The 14,492-nt window shown below is 41.1% G+C and overlaps 1 protein-coding gene across 1 annotated transcript in view; it reads right to left on the bottom strand.

Moving 5' to 3' along the window:
* Window positions 1–12,612, bottom strand: part of lmx1bb (LIM homeobox transcription factor 1, beta b) — a 47,978-nt gene extending 35,366 nt beyond the window's left edge. Inside the window, 3 exon segments of the mRNA XM_058071459.2 lie at window positions 12,154–12,340; window positions 12,473–12,566; window positions 12,568–12,612. Of these exon segments, the coding sequence (XP_057927442.2) occupies window positions 12,154–12,340; window positions 12,473–12,566; window positions 12,568–12,612 (326 nt within the window).
* Window positions 12,613–14,492: the final 1,880 nt, after the last annotated feature.

Here is a 14,492-nt window from a genome sequence, read left to right as displayed (position 1 = left end):
ATCAAATCCAGAAGAGTTTTAACGATATTCAATATGTAATCTGTCAGACTGCAAGATACACATCTTTTTTCCCTATAAAGTTTTATCTTAATTCAAATTCAAGTTTAATAATAATAAGCTAAATAAGTTTATAAGCTTGGTTTTCATCATTAATTTGCTCCAAAATGTCAGACGACAACCGTAATATATGGGACATCTTAATCTAAATATAAATAATCTGTTGCAAATATTTGTGTGTGTTTATTATAGTTTTACACCCAGAAAACAATGCAAAATGATTATAAATGACATTCGGACGGGACATATTGTTGATGCGGTCTTCCCCTGCATTTTGTCAGGAACAAATTCAATATTGTCTCTCACATTCTTCATCAAATTGCTGACTTTCTTAAGCGCCATGGTGGGTTATTTAGCAGTTGCAATCAATAAAAAAATGCATAAACAACACCCAACAGTACACACAAAATAGACTAGATTATTGTACAAAAATGTCTAACAAAAACCTAATTATATGAATACTGGGCCTTAAGAAAAGAAAAAGGGAGGGTTGACTGTAATTTGTTCATTTTCTACTCTGTTCTTTAAGATATAACATGTGTACATCAAAGACAAAGAAAAGGTTTATAGTAAATGTAAAAAATAAATAAAAATACATGGAGTGTATGATGTAGAAAGAAGGCAATGTAATGCGATTGCTGGGCAACGTAAGAGTTTCCATGTGCATTTGCCAAAATACCATTAAATGTTATGGGCACACACAGCATGTTGGTCAGCACAGTGGGAGTATGACATCTTACACTGTGCAGGGCCTCATTCTAGACCATGCAGACAGCTTCAAAAGAACTTAACCATCAGGAAAAAACAGCCTGTCGGCTCAAACCATGCGGTAAAAAATACCACTCACAGCTAGATGAAGTGGGTTTGCCCTCATACACAGCACCATGCTTTAAGTATTAGAGATAGTTATGCAACATTTCTTTGAAATAAACAACAACAAGCTGCTCCTAATATGAGGGCAAGGCCACCGGCTGTTAACAAGGAGAAACAGGCAAAATTCTATAAAACTAACGATGCATAGCGGCGGCACAGTGACAGAAGTGATGGAGCTCTGTTGCCCATGTTCAAAGCCACTCCAACACTTGTCAGCGAGGTTTATTACTTCCTCGGAATATCTGCAAAGGAGGACCCATTGAGCAAAAGAAAACTGTTTTAGAGCCGGTGGTGTAAATCTTGTTTAATGCAGCTGAACCCTTAATTTCCAGAAAGTGCTCGCTGTTCCTCCTTCCCTACGGTTCCATCATTACACTTTGTCTAGAAGGAATGGCTACCCTTTTTACTTCGACCTCTCAAATATTGCAAACTGTAAGCACTTTCCCAAGTTGTAACTGCAGCCGTAGTGTCAGCCAAGATTCTGTCAATTGCACTTAAGTTTTTTCGCTCTTTTATTTCTTTGGCTGTTGTTGTAGGAGGCCACGACACAAAGCCAAAGTTGTGATACACAGAGGCATGCTGTTTAAGCAAAAACTTGATACTGATATTTGTGATATCATTCGGTATCATGTGGCTACTGGTCGACTAAGTCAACTTCACTCAAAGTATCCCCACTTCGATGAAGCAATGAATGTTTTTTTTTTGTGCAGAAAGGAAGGATTTTGACATGAGTCCTGAAGCCCTCCTCCAGCTCAGCTCCGGGATAGGTTAGTTCGTGGTGGGATGTTTTTGTGTGGAGAGGCCACTTCTCTTTCTTATCTTCCTGTCATCTCTGTGGGACAGCAGGGCATGACTCCTTCTCTGGCTCCATAGCCACAGGCTCCTCCTGGACACCAAACTGCTGGCCTATGCGGCGTACAATTTTTGCACGGGCAGTTGTTTAGGGTGTGTCAGAGCCTATTAGCGCCAGAATGTGTGAAAAAAGCAGAGCTGGGTGAAGAATTTCTGAATACGTTTTTATGGCTCATTTCACTCGTCTTATGTGCCAGCACTGCAGGCTTTACCACATAAGGTAGTGAAGGCGAAAAGAAAATTTTGGACAACCATGAAAGTGTGTGTAGGCCTGTTTGGTCTGTTTGGGATCTACAGCTTACCTAAGACCATCTGAATTTTCTGAGTTGGTAAACCACATACCACTTATATGTGATTCTGATTAAATAACGGGCATTTAAGACATCTCAGCCCAGCGTTAATATATCATCGTCTTGGCCAGGAAATGTCTCTTTTATTTGTGGACATTCATATTATTTATTATGTCTGGCTATAATCTTAGTATTAAAGAAGCAAAACCATTTGAAAGCTTCAGAAAAACACAGCAAACATTACAGTTTTATTTACAGTATGTGTGTAAAATTGCGGTTAAAATGAAAAGCAATAGTAAAATGATGAATGGCAGCATGTGTGTAGCATAGTTCTCATAGATATATTTGTGGCTAATTAGGAAAACACCAGCTGCATCTGAGGTACTGAACGTCCACGCAGCTTGGAGAACTTTCATACAGAAGCAGCATTAAATCTGTTATGAATTTATGTTGGCAATAAAAAAAAAAAACGGGTCGGCACCTAATGTAGGTAAAACAAACTGAAGTCTTAAACAAGTCTAGAATTTCTGAGATAGAAGGAAATTCTATCTAAACGGAAGGGAGCTGTAGGTGTGATGGCCGTTTTTCAAACACATTTACCATAGAGATGCACACTCTGATTCTTATGACCTTGCTCCTTAAGCTTTGGTTTCTGGTTTGTGAAAGCTGCATCCAGCTGTAAGCTACCAGGGCATCTCCATGTGATGTTTCCAAGGAGAGACAGACCAATTAATGTGATTACAGTTGCAAATCCTCCACCATGTGTAGTTCCTGCGGCCATGTGCAATGCAGATGTGTGTGAGACAGCACATACTGTACCTGTGTGTGTATCACCGTGAAGGTATGGCTCTATTTGCTGGGTGAAAATATACACTGTGATTTAGATGTACATTCACACAGTGATTAAGATTTATAACATCCTATGAATTATATATTTCAAATATGTATCCTTCTGATGAATTTCAAGGGTGTCTCTGTAAAAGATGGCTAAAACAAGAGCTATAATTATATACAAACATGTGGCCACTCTTCAGAAGTCCGAAATTAAATTCTTCTTGGCAAAATAGAAGATGGCTTGCCAAAGACTGTGTGTTTAAAAACACAACAGCCATGCTTTAAACAACTCAAATGCGGCTACTGAAGGGTGACCCCCACAGTAGGACTCAGTCGCAGCTGTATGTCACGTATGTTTGTGCCACTGACTACAGCTGCCTATGAGAGGTGCTGAGGAAGTGGAACGAGGAGCTGACAGATATAGCCTGATACTGCACTTCCACTCTGGTCCAATCCCCAGCTAACCCCGGTGCTGACAGCCAGGATGTAGCACTCATCTACAGGCCACAGCTCAGGCAATGGGGCCCAGGAAAGGAGAGCAGGGAGCAGCCTGGTTGGCTGATGATAGAGACAAGAGTGTTGTGGGAGAACAGGATGGCGGTTTGGTGGCACGCACCGCTTATACTGCTTTCGGAGCAGCATGACCGGCAGGAGAATTCACAGACAATGTCGCCTGCCAATAGTATGTCCAATCCTTGGCCAAGTGACAGACCCACTTCACAAACACGCAAGCGGCATTGCTCCTCATGCAGACATTTGGTTACACACACGCGAGCCATTTCACACAGGAATGCAAAACACACGATCAAATGCGGAGATAAACACGCCATATTAAGAAACTGCAATGAGACATTCAGGGCAAAGTGGCATTTTTCCTAAAACCATATTTCACGGTTACTTAACAGACTTAACTTTGAGGGGGAAACTGTTGAACACAGTCATAACAAATGGTGGCCTCACTGTAGTTTTGCTGGCAGTATGTCATTACTGACATTAAAATTCACGTGAAACATTCATCTAACACAACTGGAACATCTTGAGTTGTTGAACCTCTTGGGCCAGATGAGTCAATAAACGTAACCTCATCAAACCTTCAGTCCTCTGGTATTTGTTGCAAGACAGATCCTTAGAAGTGACTACAAGTCAATAAATAATGTTGTCTAAGCGTGTGCTGTGCAGAAGCACCATGGCGTTGATGGAGGTTGAGAGGCCACTGGTGACCTTGACCGCATGCTGCGAGAGGGCTCCACTCATAGCCAGAGATGTCTCTCCAGCTGGGATCACAACACAACTTTGGAGCTCTGGTTTCAGGGCACAGCTCCAGCCTTAGGCTGGGATGGTGCACCCCTGTGTGCTTGAGCCTGCAGGGCTAACGTGATGCAGACAGGCACTCAGGGGGTCAGTGTGCTTACTCAGTCTACGTACTCTCACGAAGAGGCAGCGACATGTATTGAGGCCAAAGACTGATTGTTGGAGGGGGGTGTTCTTGAGATGGCAGTTTTTGCTTTTTTTGTGCTGATATGGATAACTGCATCTATTTCAGCTGAACCATTGAACTGACCCTATGGAGATGAGCTGGCGGAGATGTACAAAGACTGGGAAACCTCACTTCCCACTGTCTAACACTAACATACAAATCTGGACAAAAGTTTGAGACAAAACAAATTAATTAATCGGTGTCTATTCTTATTACATGTACTAACGGTGTTGGAGTATTTTGGGAAGGATCTATTCTGTCCCCCAGTGTAGAATCCTGGGTCGTGAATGCATGGATGAGTTTGGAAGAAACTGATGTCCCCCATCAAACACCTTTGAGATAAACTACAATGGAGAGCCAATATCACTTGTTTTAAATGTGTGAAAATGTAGATGAATAGAACACATAACCCAGCTTTCACCCCGTCACAGATTTACTTCGCATAGCAATCGACTACAAGTTTCCAAAAAGAGCTGTGGAAGATCCATGTGCTCAAAAAACACTTTGAAAACTCTTCACATTATATCCCTTTATCCACCAGCGTCTCAGAGGCACCAGATCAGTTTGCAGCAGTCAGGAGTCGTGGAATTTCCCAAGAAGATGTATTTGAAGCAGCTTTCAGAGAAACATTAATATCCACCAAGGTAAAGGAGTAGGAGGAGGGACTGGTTGGGTACAGCAGGGGAGTGGGGAACAGAAGATCAGTATCATTGGTACATTTAAATGAAATTCTTTCCCTTCTCCATTGCTACTGTTGCCTTTTATGTAGAACGACTAAGAGCCTACCATTTTTTTTTTTTACATCAGACTGGGGGAAATGTTTTGTGTCCGTTCATTCCTGCTTGAAATTTCTACTTTCTGATAGTCTGCAGATATACGACCATGTCTGTTTTGGCCTCGTAATTTGTTTCAATAAACTGATTGTTGATCGACCACCTCTTCATTATTCGCTCAATGTCCGGACAAAGGCTACCGTAATTTATATCAACACAAAAACATCACAATTTGTGAGATGTGTAACATTGAGAAAATTTGTATCTGTGGAATGGGCACATTATGAATTTGCCAGCATGCTTTGCTGTTGTTAAAATGATCACTTTTGATTGTCTTGTGCCTTTTTGATGTGTTATTTTGTACAGACGGTGTAATAGATAAAGTGTGCTGTTTTTAGTCATGTACAGTAAAATTAGTTGGACTTTTCTGAATCTGGCACCTTTATTGAGAATGGCTATGAATTTCATGCTACAGGTATATACAATATTTAAAATACAAATGCCAGAGTGGTTAATACCAGAGGAATCGCTTACATACACAAATTAAAATCTAAGGATTTTGTTTGATAAGGTCCATGAGGCAGGCCAACTCTATTTTCTGAACAGTTCCGCAGGCCAGACGAAATTGCATCGCGGGCCGGATTTGACATGTGTGAACTACTGTATCACCAAGGGTTTAATGCTGAGTCTTTGCATCTGCCTTGCCTTACATCAACTCCTACCAAGCCCCAATCATCACTGCCTCACTCCCGCATCTCCACTCCCCCATCAAGATCATCCAAATATTTCCCTTCACTGCTTTTTGAAGCTTCCAAGGGTCACGGGACCTCATGCACAAATCATGCTGGCTGGCTGTGGGGGGGCTGGTAACAACGAGTAGGAGTGAGACTCAAAGAAACCCAATCTGTGCTATTTTCTTATGGGGTTACTTTTCTTGCCAAAATAGCCATCACCAGTCAGCGGGTTGGTGCTAACCAGTGAATCTTGAGAGCTCTCACTGTAGATGCTGGTCCTGGCAGCAGATTGCAGCAATATTCCCCAGCCACACAGACGGGCAGACAGAAAGTACATTCAGTGAGCCTGACAGCCTGCAGTGGTTTAACATGGGGTTTAGCCCCAAATACATGCTCTGGGTTTATGTTGATGGATGGATAACCAAATCCATCTCATTGTTGGCAAGACAACATAGTTGTCAGTTTTCACACTGCGACACCAGACAAATATGATCCGAATGATGATTAGCTAAAAGTGAAACCAAGAAAATGCAACTCAAAGAAAGTGTGTTCTTGTGGGCACCTCATTTAAATTTTCACGTTACAATTTTAGAACAACTTTAAATCCAGACCAGAGAAAGATGAACCAGCCTCCCTCCCACCTGGAGAGCTCAGGGTGAAAAGTAGATGCTGGGCAGGAATCTGCAGTGCTGGTTAAAGTAATCACATTGGTCTCACTGCATCTGATCTGCAGTCTAACAGACTTCCAAACAGTTGAATGAGTAAATAAAGTGCCCCGGGGGACTCCCGCGGGAGATGGATTACCACAAGGGTGCACACACAAAGGAGCTGATGCCCCACAACTCGATGTGAGCTGGAGACAAAAGCCAGCATTGGACCTTGACCAGCGGACCAGCAAACTTTATTAATCTCATCCTGGATTGAAGCGCTCAGTATTGCCAGTCAAAGCCGAGCACGACCTCTGCTGAGAACATTTACACACTCATTTCAATGCATGTATGCCTGTGGTAAGAAATACGTATATAAAGATACATAAGACACAATGTTTATGTAGACATATCAAACATACTGTGGATGTACTTATGTGCTTATGTTGGTGTGTACGTGGCCACTCAGATGCATAGACCACATAAGATGCGTCTCATGCTCACTTGGCTGTGGAGGCCAGGTCTCAGGGGGACTAAGGGCTATGGCATTCTACGGCCTGGCCCCATTCTTTCCTTTTTTAGGGGTCTGACACAAATAAAAGGATTAGGAGCCCCCGTTTCCGTCAGACCCTCCATTCAAGACAAAGCTCCGACTAGCTTAGTGTCACACTTAATGATAAAAGTGCAAATCTCTGTCAGTCACTTTAGGGCAGGAATACCGTTTTTTGAAGGAGTTAATCTCATTTGATGAAGATTAAAAGGGGTAAGGAAAGAAAGACAAAGAAATTAGTTTTGTCGTATCTGTACAAATATCTGCTGAAATTCGGAATGACGTGTGGCGATAGAGACTGCAATCGGGTGAATGCCGGGCGGTGGAGAGAGCTTAGATTACAGACAAACAAAGGAAAAGAGAGAGCAAGAGGAAGCAAGCGAACACATGCACAATCGCCCACACCCTTACCGAATGTGGGGTGCACGTCAACAAACACACGGTGCTGCCCAATTGCCATGTAGAGCTAGAATGTGTGACATGAGTGTGAAAGTAAGCCTTGAGCACACAACAGTCTGAATGCAGCACTTGCCACTCTGATGCCAGTCCTCTCGAGCGTATCTGCGAAAAGCCCACGTGTTGGAAAAACATTCCAGAGTGGGATCACATATACTTGGCCTGGGCCAACAGCGACACAGTTAGCCAGCAGCAGAGGCCGTGTCTCCATTTCTCATGCACGTTCCACCAGGCTGCCTGAAGAAACAAGTGGGGGCTATTCCCAAACAAATATGGTTCACACATGAGCAAAATGAGACGGATGTGAAACGTTATAACGAATGTGGCAAAATTTTGCACCACCACACCTGAGATGATATTATATATGAAACATCATCAGCATCTATAACATGTTATCGGATTGAAACCTGTAATATAGCAGATTATAATTCATGTAAGAAGCGGTATTCCACATATTTACCCAAATTGGCAAATTACTTTTAATGGTTTGTGGTTGCTTTCCCTTTTGTTATGAGGACTTGTCATGCTGTGAAAATAAACCTGAAGGCCTCAGGACTTGGAGCCCGTAAAAAAACCCAAAACGCTCTGTTGCCAAGCAAAGGGCTTTCTCTCTCGGCCGTCACTGATTAGCATCCCCGACTGACTGACATGTTCCACTGGCTGCCTAACAGCCAGGTTTAGGAGATGAGGTTAAATTGTGGCAACCAACAAATTGCACACATGAGTTCTTCCGCACCCTTCCACTGTCATCCTGTGTAATGTGAGCACACCAGGCACATCCCTATAGGCAGATCCTTCTCCAATGCACCAATGCATCCACCCAACACACACGCAAAGTCACACATCCCTCACCGCCACTGAAGCGGTGATGGGCTTAACCATGGCTGAGCCTGTGTGGCTTCCCAGAGCATCCTGCAAAGTGCTTTGTCTCCCATCTGATGAGATGCACACTTTCATATTTCCTGTCACCCTTCCTATGTTATTCCAATGTGAGCATATCTAATATTTACCTCTCAAAAGAACAGTTAAAGCAAAAATTGCTGTACATAAATACAACCCTTGGCGAGTATTACAATACTGTACATCTAAATGTATCGTAGAAGCGGAGCAGTTCCAGTGAGATGACAGACGATGCATCCGAGTGTGCTGCTGGGACAGGCTGGGCCATGTTGACACAGAACCCAATACTTCCTTACAGAGGAACAGGGTCAGCTAGAGCTATTGCTCCACGCCGAGCACTAAAAATCCCAACAAGCTGAAGCAATATTATGCAGCTTAGCGTTTCTAACATTAGACTGCCCACCATTTTATTTACCCAAGAACAGTGCTTAAAGACACATTTCATCATTTTAAGGGTGCTTATTTTCTAAATGGGTATGGGGGGTCTTCGATAAAGGCGCAAACACGAATTGTCCTACAAAAACTGCATAACTATATAATTGCTTATCTGGTTTGACAACTCAACATAACTAGTTTTGGTGGAAGAGTGTGCACAGGCCAAACGGTGGTGTCCTGGATAGAGTAAAACACACACCTACACACACATACACACATATTGGGCTAGCGAATAGAAAGCCAGCCGTCAGCATCTACCCGGCACACGGCTGCAGCGTCACAAGGTCGGCTAATTAAAAAACAACAATTTCACAGGAGGGCACTCCAAACAGTTCTAAAAAAGCAGCCCTCAGCACACCAGGGGATCGTCCAGCAAACATGGGAGCTGAGACCCATTCTGGGAGCTCACTTTTATGGCTTCATCACTGCTGATCTACTCCTCATACTACCATGACCTGATTTGAAATTTTGCTTACCACATTTGCAATAGACAGAAGAGAAAGTGATGCAACGGCAAATAAGATAATTGCAAATAAGATATTTTGTGATGTAGTCACAATTGCCGGGTAAGCTTTTTGCTGTCATAAAGTATAGTATAGTATGTGACTGTAGCCCGTAGCACTTTCTAACAAGGTAGTCTATTATAAGGGTGTTGCCCAGCACATCGGCCTACTGATGGCCTCGCTACATGGCTGCTTGCGTAGAGGACAGGTCACTGAAGGGAAAAGATCTCCTTTTCTCTAATGATGCATGATTGACCTGTGAACACCAGGGTGCAAACACAATCTCTCCCAGGGTGGTGTAATTCCACTCGGCCTCTTACATAGCGCGTGTCTCATCCAAGATTGTTGCTCCTCGACAGCTCCAGCTGCTCTGAACATTGAAACACCTAAAATCATCTTGCATACTATTCTGCTTGAAAACAGGCCATGCATCGGCAAAGAGCTCTACATTTTCTACTTGGCAATCTTGCATAAAAAATGCTAGCTGTCAAATGTATTTCACCTGCCTATAAATTCAAATTTCCTTAAATTTAGGTCAAGACAGCAACAATAAACACAGGTCAGGTGTGTGGTGTTAAAAAAAAGAGGAAGGAAAACATATGGGAAGGAAGGATAATAAAATCTAATCTTGTTACTATATAATTGCACTATATGGAGCACGGCAAGTTGAACCGTGTTGGTGGGAGTTTTAATAACACGGTACACAATTGTTTTCCCCTGTCTGCACTTAAAGCTGTTCCAAAGGTGTGCAAAAAGACTGCTTGCCAATTCCTTGATTTATTACAGCTTGTGAGAGCTGATTACGGAGCATGAATCAGGTGCTGCTGGAATGTAATTAGGCACGTGGACCTAGAATGCTAGGATCCCTCTTCACAGCCCTAAGCAGTTTGTGGGCTGACAAATGCATCTTAACTGGGTGTCATAAAAGTCAAAAAGGTGCCAATTACATCCTTAAATATCCCATCACTGCAAGTGGAATAAACAAGAAAAAATGTGATGCTGTCCGTCTATCTGTGTGTGTGTGTGTGTGTGTGTGTGTGTGAGAGATAGAGGAACTCTCCGCATAGCTCTGACCATAAACGTTGAATGAGTAGGGGGTTGAAAAGTGTGAGAAGAATTAAAAGAAGTGTTGAATAAGAGCAGAATGGCGCCCAGCAGGTTGTTGTTGTTGTTATTTTCGCCTCGGCTGTGATTTGGCCACACAAGCGGACGCCATTCCAAAACCAAAGACAAAAGGACAGGAACTGGTAACATGTAGCAGAAGAAAGATCCAATACATGCATCTCTCGTTTCTTTACAAACAGGCACAACTAGGCCGTGGTTAAGAGGAAGGCCTAAGGAAGAGATCCTTGTTGGCTTCTGCCACCTCTGAGCCGTGACGCCATGACTTCGGTATCCCATAGTTACAGCTATGATCCCCCCCCCCCTCCATTGTTATCCTCAGACTGCACCGTCACAAAGCTGTGTGTGTGAATAGCACACACGGCAAAGGATGTAACTCTTTGTTCCATGCAAGGTGTCTAGCAGAGAGCCACCATGTTACATTCATAGAAGTCCAATTGTAAAAAAAAAAAAAAAAGGCCACAGACAAAAAGCTGAACATTTGATGACAAGCATGAAAAGCGCCCATGCAATGAGAACTACATAGCACCCAGGGGTCCTCAAGGCCCAAACAGCAACCCTCAGCATTGTTACTAAGTCTGTTGCTAAGCCTCCATATTTGCCTCACCGTTATGTGATAATCTACTGGAGCAGGAATACAATAACAGCAATTTAAAATCAATATAAAATGTTCATTTACAATGCATGTATTTTATTGTTAGCAATTATTAACTCCTGAGTAAATTATTTAGCACAATATTTTTTTTTTCCTGATCCTTGCATCTTAATTAAAGTTTTTTTTTTATCACAGCAAATGATAACATCATGAATAATTACAATCAACAAGTGCACACACATTATATAGTAGTAGGGTATAGTAGTAGTAGAAACTGGGTCATGCATATGTCAATGAGTTAAACTATGGTGTGTATGTTTGCGTGTGCGAGGGAGAGGCAAACTTCCAAATAATTGGAATTCTAATAATTGTTTTTCATTTAAAAAAAACGTGTTTAGCTTCAGGTTGACAAATTGACATATATACAGTAGAACCTGCACGTTGCAAACCGTTAAATGCCTCGCCACTAAACCTTGTTTGCCGTACGCTGAAACAAGTGCAGAAATAAAATATAATAGTGCATTTTAAATGAACGTCTAAAATAATAATATTAAGTCGCAAAAAGAAAATAGAATTTTCCGATTTTAAACATTAAAATATAAATAGTTCTGAGTGCGAACATATATATAGATATAGTTTTAGATTGGGGCGTCCTACATTATGTCGAGATCATTTTAAAAATATGACTAATTTTTTTTATAGGTATGTGCGTGGATCGCACTTTTTAATGGGAAAAATACTGAGGAGAAAAGGCCCATTTACAACAATCATAATAATAATGATGAATATGTTATATAAATGCGCATGAGAGCGTATCAAATAAACATTGTGAATTTAATTAAATTGTTCATTTGTTTTGTACATTTCCAGAGAAAGTATATTTTCCTGCAGTACCAGTAGACTTATTTTGTGTTTTATTTGATTTCTAATATAATTTCAATGGCGTGTATTAAACAACAGTACCCTGAATGTGTCGTCAACAAACGAGCAGGCCAAAACGCCGCCAAGCATGACAAATAAATTAAAAAAAAGAGAGACAGAAAGTCACTTCTTACTGTTGGTAGTCATGCTTGCAGTAAAGTTTCCTTTCCCTGAAGTAGCAGCTGGTGATGAGAGGCTGTTGACACACTGTGCACTGCAAACACTCCTCATGCCACGACGACTCGTTGACTCTCATCAGAAAGCGGTCAGAGATGGGACGGTGGCAGCCTTCACACACGGCCTGGTGGTGGCATTCTGTCCCTGCAAATTACAATTCACATCTTTTCAGAAAAAAATATAGGCCTGTAGAATCATCGTCTAAAAATACATTTAACTTCATTAAAAATAATGAATAGTCCATGATCATTTATATTTTATTTTCAACCAACTCACCGAGCATGACACCCAGTGTGGCTTGTCCCGATCGCAGCGGATGATCTTCCATTTTTATGCCGTCCAACATGATGCACGTTTCGGATTGTTCTTCCCACGGAGAGTCGCTGAAGTGACACCGGACCTGTTGCAATATCCATGGACAAACACACATATACACATAGTCAGCGCGGATACATGGCAAAAAAGAAAGAAATAACGTCTAAACAGTGAGTGAAGTGAAAGAATGAGTTCTGTCACCTGTTAGAATCCGAACCGAGGAAGCGTTTTACTACTTCGTCTTCTTCCTCTTGTGGAGTTCGGCGGGTCAGAGCTGATTTGTTGATGTGATCAAAGGTGGACCAAAGAAGAGACAAGAGACAAGGATGTCCAAAGTGATGAGAGTGGAGATGTCCCGGCACCAACTCATATGCAGGGAGGCTACTTGCTTGCTTGCTTGTGCTCGTGTCTCTGCTCAAGTCTCACATCGTGATTGAGGCGAGTGGAACCTCCCACTCCTGCATGCATGGCTGCACTTTTTTCACTCCCAACTCACTGCATCGGGATGCTATTGGAGAACCACTACACTGATACCCGCTTGTAACGCACACAAATAATAATATTGCTGAAAATAATGAGGAAAAAAATGACAAGTTAAATATCAAACTCATTGTGAAAAATACATGGGAGGGGGCACGGATAGGATGTGCGAGAGAGCATCACATGCTTTTTTGGCTCTTTGTGTGATGCTGATGTCGCCTTTCAGCTGATGCACCTGGTGATCAGAGGTGATAACAGCTTGAACAAGAAAAAAAACAATACAGCAATAATAATAATAATAATAATAATAATAATAATAATAATAATAATAATAATAATAATAATAATAATAATAATAATGAACACATTTGATGATAAAAATATAATAAGCTTTTAGGTATAGCCTATGACACCTTTCGTTCAATATACATAGCTGGAAAAATGTTAATTCATGCAGCGAATAAAGTCTATAAACAATCATGTATTTATAAAACATATAATGTCAAAACACTGATGATAATATTAGCAATGATTTAAAAAATATATACTTCAATCGCCGTTTATAACAGTCTACTAGGGGACTCGAAATAAAATAAAATCACATATGCAAAGATGTAATTGTAAACCGCACGGAACTCGATTATGAAAATTAAAGAGATGATTGCGAATACCTTACTGTATTATACTGATTTTATGATTCTATTTATGTATTACATAAATAGAACTAAAAGCTGCACAGAGAAAAGGGAAAACATCCGATAATAAACCAGTGTAGTATATAGAAGCACTGTTGCATATACTATTTATTGCGTCATTTATCTGCTATTTGGTTAACAAAATCAATATATATCAAGGCAACAATTAGACCTAGTATGGGGGGAAAAACTACTAATACTAATACAGGATATTGTATTAGAAAAATAATACTACTAATAACAATAATGAAAAATAAAAATACCAAAATGAAAGATAATAATACATGAAGAAAAATTACTATAAATTGCCTAGATAATACTAAAAATCTAAAACACTAAAAATAGAAATGAAATGTTAAGAAATGAGAAATTATATGCTTGTAGAGTCTTTTAAGGGGGTGTACATGGAGTCTGAAGGCTTGTTTGTGTTTCTCTGGGCCTTTGCGGAGCATCCAGATGGTGACCTCCATCCCATTTGGACCAACTGCTGTTAGCGCCCTCTGCTGGTCACTTTAAACATAGCAGGACGCATTTGAGCACTGCAGTAAGGAGTCGATTCTACGATGTATATTAGATTATGGTGTCATTGTGAGTAGCATTATGAACTTAGAATTATCAATGTATTTTAATAAAAAATAAAACACGATGTCGTGACACCACACACACGCACGGATTCACATATATACGGGTCACTTAATGTGGATGAGATCATCAAGCATTCATTCAATAAATCAATCCAGCAACTTTAGCCGGAGGTGTTTTAATGACCCCCTGCGTGACAAACCCGGGCTGACTTTCTACAAGGT

The sequence above is a fragment of the Doryrhamphus excisus genome, linkage group LG3 (genome assembly GCF_037039965.1).
Source record: "Doryrhamphus excisus strain RoL-2023G ecotype Guam linkage group LG3, RoL_Dexc_Guam_v1.1, whole genome shotgun sequence".
Lineage (NCBI taxonomy): Eukaryota > Metazoa > Chordata > Actinopteri > Syngnathiformes > Syngnathidae > Doryrhamphus > Doryrhamphus excisus.
Note: the sequence above shows the minus strand (reverse complement) of the source record. Positions and strands in the feature narration are given on the sequence as shown.